This window comes from Marmota marmota, unplaced genomic scaffold (assembly GCF_001458135.2).
Source record: "Marmota marmota marmota unplaced genomic scaffold, marMar, whole genome shotgun sequence".
Taxonomy (NCBI): domain Eukaryota; kingdom Metazoa; phylum Chordata; class Mammalia; order Rodentia; family Sciuridae; genus Marmota; species Marmota marmota.
The window spans coordinates 3,614,331-3,630,372 of NW_026000079.1; the positions used below are offsets into that span (position 1 = coordinate 3,614,331).

A 16,042-nucleotide genomic window follows, 5' to 3' on the forward strand; every position below is an offset into this window, starting at 1 on the left:
GTGCTACCGCTTGAGCCACATCCCCAGCCCCTTATTTGAGAATTTTAATCCAACAGATCGTTGCCTGTCAACCATGTTCTGAAGAGGTTTCCCTTTCTGCGTGTTTGCCAGTGCTCTGGCTGCCTGGGCCTCTGCTCTTTGCCCACCCTGCACAGTGTGAGGAGTGATGCCCTCCTCAGTTACCCCACCTCCACTACTCTGCACCACACCCTACAGTCCTAGTTTCCACTCTTCCTCTTTGCAAAGCTCATGTCATTTCCAGAAAAGAGAACTGAGAGCTTCTGAAGGGAATGCAGTGTGTCCTAAACCTGGAAATGCGGGGAGCTTAGCCACCTGGGTTCCTCTAGTGGAGACCGTCACTTTCTCCCAGGCATGCGCACCACATCCGGCTGTAGGACCCAGGGCAGCAAGCGAGAAGACGCCGACTCCAGGGCTGCCCAGGGTCAGCGTCCAGAGGCGCTGGCTAGGTGGTGGGAAGCCTCTTGGTGCAGGGGGCCCTCCCAGCCGCCAGGGGTCGCGCTGCAGGCGGCAGGGCNCGAGTGGCCCCTGTGCCCGTGGCTCCACTTAGGGAGAAAGGGTGACCCTTCGCAGGACTCCCCCGGCCGGGTCCGGGGAATCCCTGCGCGTGCTCAGCGCTTGGGGGGGGCACCCGCTCGCAGCTCCGACGGTCCCACCTAACTGCCTCTGCCTGTGCCTTGGGCATGGGGCTCCCGCTCGCCTGCACTAGGTGGGGGGGGGTGTGCCCTAGAGTTAAATCTGGAGGCTGATGCGGACTCCTGGCTTCACCTCCCAGACGTGGAGGCTAAATTTAGCTGGAGTTGGGGCGTGTGTGTCCAGGAGCCAGCCTGGCCCCGGGAGATTCCTTTGCTCCCTCCAGTTAGTTCTCTGGGCCAAGAGTGGGAGATAAAGTAGAACTGTTCGTCCCGGAGCCATGGAATCTCCTCGGCCTTGCTCAGGCCCCTTTGGTCTGAAGTTCGGACTTGGCTTGATGCTGCGCTGGCACCTTCAGCAGAACCCCCCGCCCCACGGCGCCGCCACACACACCCATAGGCTGACTTCTGCTGAGCTGCAGCTTCCCCTCCGCCGTTTCAGGAAGTAACCTCCCTTCCCCTCTGAAGCACTCCCCCACACCTCCCAGCCCCTGATGCAAACCACCCACCAGGCTCTTCCCAGCGTCTGCACCCTGGGGCGCCTCAGGAACCTTGGGGCTCCTACTCCCTGGGGCGGGCCATGGAGGCAGGTGAGGAAACAGTTACTGAAAGGCTGTTGTGGGCCTAATTCTGTCTCGGCTCGGGCTCCGGGGCTCTGTGGCAGAGGGCGAGGGACGGCGGGAACCCGTCTCCCACAGTCACTTTAGACCTAACTGGAGACATCTAAGGATCCTGTGGGTGGGAGGGCACTGTGGCTGCGCCAGGCTGGTGGAGTTAAGGAAAGGCACTAAAGCTTGGGTTTTGTGAGGTTTCCCAGAATCCTGTGGGAGTGGGCCCTTTTGGAGTGTCAACTGGGTCAGGAGGTCCTTAGGATGTCATAACTAGAGCAGAAAGCCAGAAACCCTTAAAAAAGACTAAGGTTGGTGTGACGTGGCCAGAATCAATGGTGTCATTGCAGGTCATTACAGGAAATAGTGTGATCTCTGGTGTTCTAACCAGGCAGGTAGTGGGGAGGGGTGGGGCCTTGGAAGGCATACATGAGCAACATGGTGTCAGAGTGGAGTTTGGGTTCTTTGGGGAGAGAACTGCCAAGTGGGAGGAACCTGGTCTTTTTAAGGAGCTGTGGTGGGGCTGTGAGCGCCTGGGGATGTGAGAGGTGGGAATGACTGACCGCTTATCCCATCTTCCTTTGGAAGGATTAGGAACGGGGAGGGGACTGAAGGGAGGGGGTAGCACTCTGTTGCCGTGGCAACACCAGTTTCCCTTGCTCCATCTCTCCCCCACTTGCCCATTCCAGATGCAGTGAGTGAGGGGGGGGCCATGGCGGAGGAGCGGCCCCCCCGGCTGGTGGATTACTTCGTGGTTGCTGGGCTTGCGGGGAATGGAGCACCTATCCCTGAGGAAACATGGGTTCCTGAGCCCAGCGGACCCCTGCGCCCTTCCCGGCCAGCTGAGCCCATCACCGATGTGGCAGTCATTGCTAGGGCACTGGGCGAGGAGGTGCCCCAGGGCTATACATGCATCCAGGCTTCTGCTGGGGGCCACCCCTTGGAATTCAGTGCTGGGCTCCTGGGTGGAACTCAGCCTGTCATCTGCTACCGCAGAGGCCGGGACAAACCCCCCCTTGTGGAGTTGGGGTATGTGCCTCCTACGCATGCTGGCCCCAGGGGAGCTGGGAGGGACTATGAGTTAGAGCCAAGTCAAGGTAGGGGTGTGGGATGAGGGGAGGGCCAGAGGCCAGGGAGGAGGGGCTGAAGTTGTCAGTGCTTGGTCTCAGGTTGTCTCAGGTTGGGTTTGCATGCCCGTGCTGCTGCCACCTAGCCCTTTGGTCTTGGGCAGGTTATAAAGCCCCACCAATGAGGATAATAGTCCCTCGTAGGATGCTTGATAAGATTGAGTGGAGTAAGACCCCTGAGGGATTCAGCACGTCAGTGACTTCTTAGTGTCTGTTCATGAGAGAGAGAGTCGCGGAAGGCATGTTGGTTGTTACTGACTGACAAGTAGGGTCAAGGGCAAAGAGGGGCTATGGGATTCTGAGTTCAGCAAGCAGAGGTGGGCCCGGTATTGGGTTTGACAAGGCTGAGTGTGCAGGGCAGTTTCCACTAGGTAGGCAGATCTGACAGGATTGGGGTCTTTCTCCTCGGTCCTGTCCTCTTGACATTTCTCTGTTTTCTGTGCCCAGGGTGTTATATGAGGGCAAGGAACGTCCCAAGCCTGGCTTCCAAGTGCTTGATACTACACCGTACAGCCACTCAGCCAACCTGGCCCCTCCAGGCCCCGGGCATCCCCGCACCTACCTCACTTATAGGCGGGCAGCAGAGGGGGCAGGACTGCATGCCCTGGGCATCACTGACCTCTGCCTGGTGCTGCCCAGCAAGGGTGAGGGCACGCCTCATACTTACTGCCGGTTGCCCCGCAACCTCAACCCTGGCATGGTGAGTGGGGCTGTGGAGCTGAGAGCTGAGACCTGGGCCCTTGGTGTGAGGGTGTGGAACTGGGCCCAAGGGTATAAAGGGGCCAGGGGCAGGCCAGACGGGTGATAGGGCTTGAGGGCTTGTGATTAGAGGCAGCTCAGAAGATCATTTGGGGGTAGTAGAGAGAAAGTGGACCCCAGAAACCTTTGGTAGCTGTGTGTTTGCTTGTTTCTTGCCATCGGGGGCAGTGGGGCCCAGCAGTGTACCTGTGCTTCAAGGTGGGCCTGGCCAAAGCCAACACACTGGTGTATGAGGCAGGTGAGTGGCCCCTTTGTCCCTCCTAGCCTTTGACCCTTCGTGTCCCTCTGCCCTTGGTGCCTCTTGGCTGATTCCTTCAAGTGTTCCCTGGAATTCATTTCCCTTTTGCTGCTTGGCCCTTCTCTGGGATCCCCTGGCTCCTCTCCCTGAAGTCTGATGGACACCCCTCCTTTTGGGTACTCCTCACTCTGCTTGGGTGCAGAGCTGCTGGGCCGCTACCCAGAGGAGGACAATGAGGCTTTCCCGCTGCCCGAGTCAGTGCCAGTCTTCTGCCTGCCCATGGGGGCCACTATCGAGTGCTGGCCCTCCCAGACCAAGTACCCCGTGCCCGTCTTCTCCACCTTTGTACTCACGGGTGCCGCTGGCGATAAGGTAGGTGTGGGGCCTGTGGTAAGGGTCTGGGCCATGCAGAGCCTGCCTGACCGTCCCTCTGTCCCCTGCCAGGTGTATGGTGCCGCCCTGCAGTTCTATGAGGCCTTTCCAAGGGCCAGGCTGTCAGAGCGGCAGGCGCGGGCACTGGGCCTGTTGAGTGCCGTGGAACGGGGCCGGGCGCTGGGCGGCCGTGCGGTGCGCAGCCGGCGGGCCATCGCCGTACTATCCCACTGGCCTGCCTTTCCAGCCTTCAGAGCCTTCCTCACCTTCCTTTACCGCTACTCTGTCTCGGGCCCCCACCGCCTGCCCTTGGAAGCGTGAGCATGGCTACCCTGCCACTGGGAAGGAGTGAGGAGGGTGCAGGGAGGCAGGAAAGATTAGCATGGAGATGGGAGTGGGCTGGGCACGGGGAGGGACCGGCCGGAGTGTGGGGTTGTACAGTGTGGCCATTGGAAAAAACTGTCACCGGAGGAGACGAGGAGGAGGAGACGGGACAGCCTGAAATCCAGTCTGTCCTGCTGGTTGGGCCTGGCGAGGGCTGCGTGTGATTTGCACAAGTCTGTTGAACAAGAGAGGCTCGGTGGCTGATGCAGGCCTTGAAGTGGGGTTCAGGGAGGAATAAGATTCTTTTTTTTTTTTTCCTATGAAATTAAATTTTTTAAGTGATTATTTTTAGTTGTATATTTCACTTATTCATTTTTAGGTGGTGCTGAGGATGGAACCCAGGGTCTCGCATGTGGGAGGCCAGCCTCTGCCGCTGAGCCCCACCCGCCCTGTTCTTAGTTCTGGGTAGCAGTGGGGTAGGACTAGGGCTCTTAGGAGAGGAGAGGGAGAGGGACACGGGGTGGAGGAGGACGGGTGGACGGCGTGTGCCTCACCTGCTCCCTCTCTCCCCAGGCACATCTCCCACTTCATTCACAACGTGCCCTTCCCTTCCCCACAGAGACCCCGCATCTTAGTGCAGGTAAGGGCCAGGGCTGGGCTGGACGGACGGAGAGGAGCAGGCCTGTCACCAACACTGACCTCTGGCTTTTCGGCCCCCCAGATGTCTCCCTATGACAACCTGCTCCTCTGTCAGCCTGTGTCCTCACCCTTGCCCCTCAGGTATGTGCCCGGGTTTGGGGGAGGGGGTCTTTGATGACTGAGGACATGGTAGGTGCCGGGGGTAGTTGTTGAGGTCCTTGCAGGCTGGACCCCAGCGGTGTCCCTGCCTGGTGCCTGGGGAAGAGTCTCCAGGGCCTGCTGGTGACGCACCCCCACCCTCGCATTGCCTGCAGCGGCGCCAGCTTCCTGCAGCTGCTGCAGAGCCTGGGCCCTGAGCTGGCTGTCACGCTGCTGATGGCTGTGCTCACAGAGCACAAGTTGCTGGTCCACTCGCTGAGGCCGGACCTGCTCACGAGCGTCTGTGAGGCCCTCGTCTCAGTGAGTACCACCTGCCCGCCCACTCTTCTGGATTTGTCCCCTTACTTTTCCTTCCTTGAGGAGGTTCTCAGTCCCTTTCCCTGGGTACAGACTTTCGGGACAAACAAGCACCATTTCCCCAGGGCCAGTGCCCTCTCCGCTCCTGTGTCCCTCCCTGCTGCCCCGGCCCCTGTTCACTGCTCCTCTCTGGGCTTCAGATGATCTTCCCGCTGCACTGGCAGTGCCCCTACATTCCGCTGTGCCCCCTGGTGCTGGCAGACGTGCTGAGCGCCCCCGTGCCCTTCATCGTGGGCATCCACTCCAGCTACTTTGATCTGCATGACCCTCCTGCCGACGTCATCTGTGTCGATCTCGATACCAACACGCTCTTCCAGTAAGAGGCTGGGTCTCACGGGGACGGGAGGCGAGCTCGCAGGAGCCCACGTGTGAGCTGCCATGGCTCCAGGCCTGAGGCGAAGGGGGGAGGAGCATGTGAGGAGCCCTGTCATTCTTTTTCTCCTGTTTATCTCCTAGGACAGAGGAAAAGAAGCTCCTCTCCCCTCGGACCCTGCCCCGCAGACCCTACAAAGTTCTGCTGGCCACACTAACAACCCTGTACCAGCAACTGGACCAGAGTGAGAAGACTGGGTGGGGGTGGGAGGCTGGGACTGTCATTGGGCTCCCGCCTCTAGTGTGGGGAAGGCTGGGGGGGCTAGACATTCCTTGAGGAGGTTAGAGGAGTCAGGATCTGGTGGTAGTCAGGGGGTTCTGCTTCCAACAGAAGCCAGAGGGAAGGAAGCTGGGTGCCACGGGGCATGCCTGTAATCCCAGTGAGTTGGGAGGCTGAGGCTCACAAGTTTAAGGCCAGCCTCAGCAAGTTAGTGAGAGAGACCCTCAGCACCTTAGTAGACCCTGTCTCTAAATCAAAAATAAAATAGGACTGAGATGCACCCTTAAGCTCAATCTCCAGTACAGCATTCCCGAACACATCCCAGGGGGCTGGGGATGGAACAGGTGTCAGTGTGAAGGATGGGGTGGGCAAGCACTGTGGGTGCTGACTCCGACTCTGGGCATCGCTTCCCAGCGTACACTGGACCTGAGGAGGAGGCATCCCTGGAATTCCTGTTGACGGACTATGAGGCTGTCTGCGGCCGCCGCGCCCGCCTGGAGCGGGAAGTCCAGGGAGCCTTCCTGCGCTTCATGGCCTGCCTGCTCAAGGGCTACCGGGACTTCCTGCGCCCCCTCACCCAGGCCCCTTCTGAGGGGGCTCGTGACGTTGACAACCTTTTCTACCTTCAGGGTAACGTGAGCCTGTCTCTGCTTAGAAAGGGTATCATGGGAGGGGTGGCCCGGGGACTGCCAGGTTTCTTATTCCCTCACTCAGTGTTTTGGTGGCACCTGCTTGAGCCATCCACTCTTAAGGTCTTGGAGGAAGTAAGGGCACAAAGATGAGGCAGATGGGGCCCCGCTCTCTGGGAGCCCTGGGCATACAGTGGACACAATGACCTTTGTGAGCAGCCCCCATGGGCAAAGCTCTGTTGAGGGACCTGTCCTTGGAGAGCCCTCAGCGCATGACGGTGGGTGCAGGTAAACAAAAGGAAGGACTCTGGGGGCCCTGGTGCTAGAGGGAGCTGAGCTGGTCCCTCTGTGTGTCAGGGGTATGTGTCAGTGGGCCGAGAGTTGACGACCTCCGTGAGCATGGCTCCTGAGAAAGCAGAGGGCCAAGAACAGGGCAGGGCAGGATGGCTGCAGGAGAGAGCCCTGGTCATCTCCCTTCCCCGCCTCACTCTTGTCCCCATCAGGTTTCCTCAAGTCCCGAGAACGCTCCAGCCACAAGCTGTACTCTCAGCTGCTGCACACGCAGATGTTCTCACAGTTCATCGAAGAATGTTCTTTTGGCTCTGCTCGGCATGCTGCCCTTGAATTCTTTGACTCTTGTGTTGATAAGGTATCAAGTATGTCCCTTCTCTATGTGCCCAGTGGTCTCTGCTCTCCTTCTGCTTCTCTCTTGCCCACAGGCTACTGTAAACCCAAATATGTCTCAGCTGTGACGGGGAGGGCACCCCTGGAGTCACGAGCACACAGCGTGTGCCACTGGCTTCCTCTGCGAAGTATCGTCCCATTCTCAACTCTGTCCCCCAGCCGGGTCTTCAGGACTCCTTCCCTGCGGACGTGCTTTCCTGGAAGATGCCATATTCCGGACGTCTGGCATGCTCCATGCCCACTGTCTTTTTATTTCATTTTTTGCGGTACTGAGGATCGCACCTACGAGTGCTCTGCCACGGAGCTGCCTCCCCGATTCTTTTTATTTTTCATTTTGAGGCAGGGTCTTACTAAGTTGCCAAGGCTGGCCTCAACTTTCCGTCCTGCCTTGGCTCCCAAGTCACTGGGGTACAAGTTGCGTGGCACCCTGCACCTGCCATGCCTGTCGTCTGACGCTGCGCGCTCCCCTTGCTGTTCAGGTCCACCCGGAGCAGGAGAAGCCCGAGACAGCGCCCTTAGTGGAGCTGGAAGAACTCTCGGGAAGCGAGCTCACTGTCTTTATCACCCCCCCTGAGGAGCCCCCCGCACCAGAGGGCAGTGAATCCACTCCCCAGTACTGGTGAGAGATTTTGTCCCCTCCTGTGTCCCAAGTGGACCCTTGGATGGTCCACTTCAGGTGCCTGGCCCTGTATTGATATCGGCTCTCTCTGCCCCTCAGCTATGATGGGTTCCCAGAATTACGGGCTGAGCTATTTGAGTCTCCTCAAGAGCAACCAGGGGCCCTGCCTGTGCCAGGCCCATCCCGTAGCGCCCCCAGCAGTCCTGCCCCTCACCGTACCAAACAGGTAAGCAGCTCTTGGACCCCGCGGGGAACCTGGCTCAGGCCGAGGGCAGCTGCTTCGTTTCTCCGTCTGTGAAATGAGGTGGCGGCCTTCCCGTAGACCGTAGGGAATTCACTGTGCCTGCCGTTGTCATCACCAGCACCCTCCCATCGTCACTTCTGGGAATCCAGAGGCTGGTGGCTCTGTCCAGGGCCCCTGCCGGTGCTCAGGAGCCACGGCCTGTCGGTACAGCCACCTCCTCAGGCACAGAGCGTCCATCAGGGGAGCGCTGCTTCTCCGACCTCCCTGGCATCGTGTTCACCCTGTTGTGTCCTCTGCCCCACCTAGGAGATGAAGGTGGCCCAGCGGATGGCACAGAAGTCAGCGACGGTGCCCGAGCTGTGGGCCCGGTGCCTGCTGGGCCATTGCTACGGGCTGTGGTTCCTGTGTCTTCCGGCCTATGTGCGGTCAGCACCCTCCCGGGTGCGGGCGCTGCACACAGCCTACCATGTGCTGCGTGAGATGGAGAGCCGCAAGGTGGTGCTCCCCGATGAGGTGGGCGCCATTTACCATGCGGCCACCTGCAGCCATGGGGGCTGCGAGAGGGAAGCTTGTGGGAGTTGAAGAAAGCAGATGGGGAGCCCCAGGGCTGGGCAGATGGGGAGCCCAGGGCTGGGCAGATGGGGAGCCCAGGGCTGGGCAGATGCTCCTCAGCATTCACTGTGAGCGCGGTCACATCAGCACTCACTAAGGGGACTGCAGGGTAGCAGGGTCAGCAGAGCCGCAGGGGCCAGTGAGGAGTGCAGGAACTGAGAAGGCTGGAGGGCGGGCTGGAGGGAGGCTGCTGCCATTCCGTGCCTCTCGGCCTAGGTGTGTTACCGGGTGCTGATGCAGCTCTGCTCCTACTACGGGCAGCCCGTCTTGTCTGTGCGGGTCATGCTGGAGATGCGACGGGCAGGCATCGTGCCCAACACCATCACCTATGGTTACTACAATAAGGTACCTAGTTTGGGGTAGGACGGCTGGCAGGCTGGACCAGGTGTGCGTGGGGAGGACGCCGTTCCCTGACTTCTGCTTCCCCGTCTTGGAGACTGGGCTTGTGCAGCTCCACTGGGTCCTGGGACCATTGTCCTCCATCGCCGCCTCTTGTAGCCTAGGCACCAGCAAATGGCTTTTTGGGTTTTTTGTTTTCACCTTAGCTTCTTTTATTCCCCATCGCAACAGCCTGACTGTAGCTCATAGTACCGGCCGTGTGTCCGGCACTCTTCTGAATACATCATACATGTTTAAAAACTTCACATTATACGTTTTAAATAACTTTATATTCACCATCCCCCTGGGGTAGGAGGATCACCCCCGTCTCATAGATGAGGAGATGAGTTACAGAAAATTCATAACTTGCCCAAAGTACCATAGTGGACGAGTTGGGGAGTTAGAATATGAGCAAAGGCATATTCCTGTTTCCCAGATTCAGCCCCTTCACCATGATACTGAACATCTCCTGCTTTTCAGATGAGGAAACTTAATGACCGAAATCTGAAATGATTTCTTCAAAGCCACACAGTTTATAAGTAGTAGAGTCTGATTAAGAACTTCCTCCATTACTCTGGGCTTCTCGCAGGTCCTCTCAGGATAGTTGCTCACAATTACCCTTGTTCCTGGCTGAGCCATTGGTCAGGCAGTCCTAGGCAGGATGTGTGGAGGGAAGGTGGTCCCTGGGGCTCGAGGACAGGAGGTGGGCATCAGGCTGGGGTCAGGGTGCTGGAAGGAGGCCATCCTGATGGGCGCTGTACTTGGCAGGCTGTGCTGGAAAGCAAGTGGCCATCTGGTACACCAGGTGGACGCTTGCGTTGGGCCAAGCTCCGGAATGTTGTCCTGGGGGCTGCTCAGTTCCGTCAGCCTCTGAGAGACCGGCAGCGGCAGCAGCAGCAGCAGCAGCAGCAGGAGGAGGTGTCAGCACACCAAGAGGCTGGCAGTTCCCAGACAGGTGGGCAGGGACTGGTGAGCAGGCTTAGGGAGGGGCAGCAGGCTCTTGGAGAGCCAGAGCTGGCTTCGCGGTCGGCATGGGCTTTCAGAGAATGGCTAAGCTACACTCAACTGGTAACAAAAGAGAGAAAGTTCTGCCTGTGGGGAACCCTGCCAAGCCAGGTCCCTCTGCGGAGGTCTGTTGGGGTTTCTAGCTCGCGGCCTCTAAATCCCTTCTCTGTCCTCCAGAGTCCTATCTGGAACGCCCTTCCCCGACCCGTCCCCTTCAGCGCCAGACAACTTGGGCTGGGCGAAGTCTGAGGGACCCGGCCTCACCCACTGGGCGCCTGGTGAAGAGTGGCAGTTTGGGCAGTGCCCGAGGAGCCCAGCCCACTGTAGAGGCCGGTGTGGCCCACAGTAAGTGCCCTGGTCTGGTCCTCCTCTTCTCTTCCCCACAGTCAGTTTTCCTAACCACTTGCAAGAAAGGAGAAGAACCAGGGCCAGAATTCTGGAAAAGTGGGCCTGTGTGGTGGGTAACTGTGCACTCTGAGGAGTCAAAATGTCGCGGTGGGGTCAAGTGTCAGAGTTTACACAGCCGGAATCGTGTTACTCAAGAAGCAGGCAGCTGGAGGAGAGGCTGGCCTCCGCCTTCCCTGATTCTTTTTTTGTCCTGCAGTGATAGAGGCTTTAGGGGTCCTGGAGCCCCGGGGATCACCTGTGCCCTGGCATGATGGAAGTCTCTCAGACCTGAGCCTGACAGGGGAGGAGCTGGCACCTGGAGGCAGTCCAGGCGGCTCAGGCTTGGCCCTGAGTGCCCAGTCCACTGAGGCCCTGGAAGGGCTGAGTGTGCGAGGGCCCAAGGCTAGTGGGCGTCAGGATGAGGCAGGCACCCCCCGACGAGGGCTGGGTGCCCGCCTCCAGCAGCTGCTCACTCCTTCCCGCCGCTCCCCTGCTGCCCGCATTTCCCCATCAGAGATGCCCCCTGACCTGCCTCCCCCTGCCCGTCGCAGCCCAATGGAGAGTCTTCTGAGGCCCCGGGAGCGACCTGGATCCACTGCATCGGAGGTAGCCAGCCCCGAAGCTTCAGGAGGCCCCAGGAGGGGCCTGCAGGGTCGTTAGAGCTGGCATCCCTGCTGGAGAGGAGCGCGGAGCCAGCTGACAGGGTTTCCTTGTGTGATGGCAGAGCTCAGCCTCTCTGGGCAGTGAGTGGGACCTCTCAGAGTCTTCTCTCAGTAGCCTGAGCCTCCGCCGTTCCTCAGAGCGCCTCAGTGACACCCCTGGATCCCTCCAGCCACCTTCCCTGGAAGTGAGGATAACCGCCCCCCTGCAGTCTTCCCGGGAAAGGCAGGGTGGGGAGGAGGTCAAGGAGGGCTGGCTGGGATTTGGAGGTGGAAGGGCCAGGAGAGGGGCACTGAAGGCTGAGCCAGGCCTACTTCATGGGGTCTCCTTGTCCACAGATTCTGCTCTCCAGCTGCTCCCTGTGCCGTGCCTGTGACTCACTGGTGTACGATGAGGAAATCATGGCTGGTTGGGCACCTGACGACTCTAACCTCAACACAACCTGCCCCTTCTGCGCCTGCCCTTTTGTGCCCTTGCTCAGTGTTCAGACCCTTGATTCCCGACCCAGGTGCCCAAATCAGGGCAAGTGCCGTGGGTGGGACAGGAAGGCAGTGGTCCAAGAGCTGACCCCTTCTGCTGTCCCCTTGCAGTGCCCCCAGCCCCAACCCTGCCCCTGCTGGTGCCAGCAGCAGCAAAGACGCCCCTGTTCCTGGGGGTCCTGGCCCTGTGCTCAGTGACCGCAGGCTCTGTCTCGCCCTGGATGAGCCTCAGCTCTGCAACGGGCACACGGGGGTAAGGGCTGGGCCAATGGGGCACAGAGTGGGAGCATGGAGCCTGTGTGGAAGGGTGACAAATAGATGGTACTGAGGGCAAGAGGCCTCCCAGAAGCCACTGGGGACAATGGCTTGGTGGCAGGCAGGGCACTGAATGGGGCCCTTCTACTCTGTGTCTGACAGGGTGCCTCCAGGCGCGTGGAGAGTGGGGCCTGGGCATACCTGAGTCCCCTGGTGCTGCGGAAGGAGCTGGAGTCTCTGGTAGAGAATGAGGGCAGCGAGGTTCTGGCACTGCCTGAACTGCCTGCTGCCCACCCCATCATCTTCTGGAACCTTCTGTGGTATTTCCAACGGCTACGCCTGCCTAGTATTCTACCAGGCCTGGTGCTGGCCTCCTGTGATGGGCCCCCACCACCCCAGGTCAGTATTTTTATGTGGCCTTCTTTCCTGTCTCCCAGCTCTGTGTCCTCATCTTCTGTGTCTTTGACACTAAAGGAAGAGCCCAGGCTGTGGAGTCTGTGTGTCTGGCCGACTCCTGGCCCTTGCAGTTCACCACTCTGGGCCACAGTTTTTCATGTGTCATAAGCAGTGACATCACAGGGCTGTGGCACAGACACCTTGTGCAGCACTTGGTACCTAGGAAATCACTCGTTAATGTTCATCTACTCACTCCACCAGTATTTATTGAGCATCTTTTAGGTTCCAGGCACAGTTTTCAGGCATTAGAGACGTAGCCAATTACAAAACACATCCTTACTCTGCAGAGCTTACATTCTCATGGGAGTAGGTCCCTTCCCTCTGCTTGGTGTGTCCTGTAATGTCTGTCTGTCTCTTTGGACACCGCCTTCCATTCTGTGAGCCTGACTGGCTCTCCTGTCTTAGCTCCCCCAGGCCCCGTCTCCTTGGCTAACTCCTGATCCAGCCTCTGTGCAGGTGCGACTGCTGTGGGATATCCTGACTCCTGACCCTAGCAGCTGCCCACCTCTCTATGTGCTCTGGAGGGTCCACAGTGAGTCTGGTATCTGACATAGGGATGGGAGGGGCGAGTCCCACACCTAGAAGGCTCAGTCATCCTGGTGACCTTTCTTCCTTCACCCAGGCCAGATCCCTCAGCGGGTGGTGTGGCCAGGCCCCGTACCTGCGTGTCTCAGCTTGGCATTGCTGGAGTCAGTGCTGCGCCATGTTGGGCTCAATGAGGTGCACAAGGCTGTGGGGCTCTTGCTGGAGACTCTAGGGCCCCCTCCTGCTGGCCTGCACCTGCAGAGGTACGCTGCTCATCTGAGGGTCCCTGATCGGCACCAGCTTCACACCTCTTTTCTCTGGCTTACACCCTTCTGCCTCTGTACAGGGGTATCTACCGCGAGATCTTATTCCTGACAATGGCTGCCATGGGCAAGGACCACGTGGACATAGGTGAGGGAGCAGGCGGGGGACTGAGGAGTTTAAGGACCCTGGGCCAGGAGTGAGAGGCTGGGGTCCTAATGCACTGATTCCCACCCTCTTCCCTAGTGGCCTTCGACAAGAAGTACAAATCCGCCTTCAACAAGCTGGCCAGCAGCATGGGCAAGGAGGAACTGCGGCAGCGGCGCGCACAGATGCCCACTACCAAGGCCATTGATTGCCGAAAATGTTTTGGAGCACCTCTGGAATGCTAGGGACCCTTAAGCTTCCCTCTCCAGTCTATGGTGGGGAGGCGAGGGAGCAAGGATTCTATAGACAAACTGCTTCTCTGTTCCCTTCATAGAGGACTTGGGAACAGGCTGGGAAGCCTGTTCGGCCATAGGCTCCAAGTGGGGCCAGCAGAAAGGGGGACCCACTGTTACCAAAAGTCACAATTCCCCCGTCTCCATCCTGCTAACCCTTTCATGTCAGTGCTGGGAGAGCTGGGGAGCCGGTGCAGCTCTGTCCCTCCCCGAGCCTATTCCAGGAACTCTCACCCAGGGCACCCACAGATCTGCACTGCCCTGGTTACTTTAGAAGTTTTTGTTTTAAAAAACAACTGGAAAGATACAGAGCTACTGAGCCTTTGCCCAGATGAGAGGGGGGATCTCATCCCACCAGTGGTGGTCCCCCTTCCCTGGCGTTGCTGAAGGAGCCCAAGGCTCTCCATGCCTTTCTACCTTAGTGTTTGTATTTTATTTTAAGTTATTTATTCTGGAGCCACAGCCCCCTTGCTAATGAGGCTCTAATGGAGAGTGAGAAAGAGAAGGGAAATGGGGCACCGAGGTCTGTAGCTCCCTGAAAGCCAGGCAGTGGGAGCCAGGGGAGCCCCAGGACCCCCTGAGGAAGAACTGGTGCCTCCTGCAGTCCTGATCTTTCCTGTCCACTCCATCTTGGGAAGCGCCCCACCCACCCAGGGCCCTGACCTGTGCAATAAGAATTGTCCCCTGCAAAGTTTTGTTGTATGTAAATATAGTAAAAGCTGCTTCTGTCTTTTTCCTTCTGCCTCCCTTTTCCTGGGTCCGGATGATAGTGGGGGATGCTTATGCTGCGCCTTTCTCCTGGCCACCCGTCCTCTTTTCCACCTCTGTCCTTTGCAACCTTCAGGTATACCCTGCTTCTCCTGGCCATGTCTGGTACTGGCCCCTTGGGGCACAGGGAGTTCTTAGAGCAGGATGGGGGGGAATCTGGTGCTGCTGTGGCAGTGCCAGTCTGTGTGGCACTTCCAGCCCTCCCACACAATCACCCCCTTGTCCCTCATCTGTACCCCACACAAAGGCTCCATTCTCTGGGGGCCTTGAGCTCATCTTTGCCTTATTTCCTCTCCCCTAACTTGCCCCCCGACTTCTCCAGTACCTCCACAGAGATGACAACCCTTTCCCCAGTAGTTGGTGTTGGCGGCCCTCACGTGTCCTGGGGGACTTGGCATTCAGTCATTCTCGTCCTCCCTAGTTGCTCTATTTGCAGGCAGTATTCTTCTGCTCAGGGTCTCAGCCTGGGGACAGCACTGGAAAGAAAGGGGCTTCTTGTGCTGTGAACATCAGGGAGATGGGCATCATTTTCTAATCCCTTGGCCCACTCAACGCTCTCCTTTTTTTCCCTATATAAGAAATAAACAGGAAACAATTCCTAACAGAGCTGCAAAACCATTTACCAAAGGGAGTCAGCTAACAAAACAAATGCCTTGGGAAGGAGGGCTGCAGTATCAATGGGGGAAGTGACTTACATTAATGTTTAGTGTAAATCCCTGGGCAATGGAGATCAGTGGGTGAAAAGAGAAGTACTACTTCTGAATGCCGGGACCTTCATGCAGAGGACCCTTCCCCATCCTGCCTTGATGCTTTTCCAGTCCTTAAAAGAGCTGCAAAGGAGGAAACCAAAGGGCTTAGGAAATGCCACCATCTGTCTTGCTAGATGATGATCTCTTCAGAGGTCACCCTAGTTTCTGATTAGACCCCACTCATCAGAATCGACTCCCTATTTTGTCCCTAAGGCCTAAGGACCTTTAGTAAGGGTGGACTTGCCTGTGTGTGTGTGTGTAGTGGTGGTGATGCCGGGGAACAAATTCAGGCCTCATTCATGCTAGGCAAGTGCCCTACCAGTGAGCTATGCCCCTAGCTTACAGACCTGCCCTCTTACAATTAATTTGGGTATAGTATACTCAGTACTGCACTTAACTATAGTGAGAAAACTTTAGGGCCCAGTCCCTGCCCAAGTAGAGCATACTATCTTACTAGTCTAGCATGCCCTTTGGTTCCACAGTAAGAACTCTGCCTTCCAGCTTATGCCTCTCATTTTTGAGAAGTTAGATAAGAGAACTACAGAATTTCATAACTACAGATTATCTGGGAATTCCAATAGCAACTTATGATACCATAATATCTGATATCTGTCCTGTGGCCTAGGGAGCTTTCTGAGGGAAAGGATATGTCTAAATTGCCTGGGTCAGTTTCTTTTTCCAGACTTCAGAGTATAAATCTTGTCTCTGTCACTTACTAATCTTATGATGTCAGACAAGTAACTTAACTGCTATGCCTTATTTTTTTCTCATCTGAAAGTGGGGAGGGGGGTCATTTAAAGACTAATTATATTATCCATATGAAATGTTAAGCACATTCAATAAATGTTAGCTTCAAAAAGGCAAGTAGTGCATGTCTGTAATTCCTCCAACTTGGGAGGCTGAGGCAGGAGGATTGCAAGTTTGAGGCTAGCCTCAACAATTCAGTGAGAACTTCAACTTAGTGAGACCCTTTCTCAAAATAAAAAATAAAAAGGACTGGGATGTAGTTCAGTGGTAAAACACTCCTGGATTCAATCTCCAGTACCAATTAAAAAAAAAAAAAAAA

General features: G+C 57.3%; 1 protein-coding gene across 7 annotated transcripts; it reads left to right on the forward strand.

The window, feature by feature from the left end:
* The first annotated feature begins 425 nt into the window (after positions 1-425).
* Dennd4b (DENN domain containing 4B) lies at positions 426-15,840 on the forward strand. Of its 7 annotated transcripts, none has more exons than XM_048814803.1 (28): positions 426-442; positions 1,948-2,287; positions 2,833-3,085; positions 3,313-3,382; positions 3,585-3,754; positions 3,827-4,071; positions 4,652-4,718; positions 4,800-4,858; positions 5,032-5,176; positions 5,374-5,549; positions 5,690-5,790; positions 6,240-6,455; positions 6,958-7,103; positions 7,618-7,757; positions 7,857-7,983; positions 8,308-8,514; positions 8,830-8,958; positions 9,760-9,946; positions 10,174-10,341; positions 10,601-10,989; positions 11,108-11,230; positions 11,382-11,551; positions 11,634-11,775; positions 11,940-12,176; positions 12,639-12,765; positions 12,856-13,021; positions 13,105-13,169; positions 13,266-15,840. In XM_048814803.1, exons 2-28 carry the CDS (start codon positions 1,971-1,973, stop codon positions 13,409-13,411), a joined length of 4,488 nt encoding a protein of 1,495 aa, XP_048670760.1. In that variant the 5' UTR covers positions 426-442; positions 1,948-1,970; the 3' UTR covers positions 13,412-15,840. The 7 variants fall into 7 exon arrangements, with proteins under 7 accessions (XP_048670760.1, XP_015358349.1, XP_048670762.1 ...); XM_015502863.2 differs by lacking the exon at positions 426-442 and adding an exon at positions 539-1,240; XM_048814805.1 differs by lacking the exon at positions 426-442 and adding an exon at positions 539-727.
* The last annotated feature ends 202 nt before the right edge of the window (positions 15,841-16,042 follow it).

What these genes read in the sequence shown, in the direction of transcription:
- Dennd4b (XM_015502863.2), top strand. An exon ending in CACCGCCTGCCCTTGGAAGC is followed by an intron (nt 4,072 to 4,651) that starts GTGAGCATGGCT and finishes CTCTCTCCCCAG; the next exon opens with GCACATCTCCCACTTCATTC. An exon ending in GTACCAGCAACTGGACCAGA is followed by an intron (nt 5,791 to 6,239) that starts GTGAGAAGACTG and finishes ATCGCTTCCCAG; the next exon opens with CGTACACTGGACCTGAGGAG.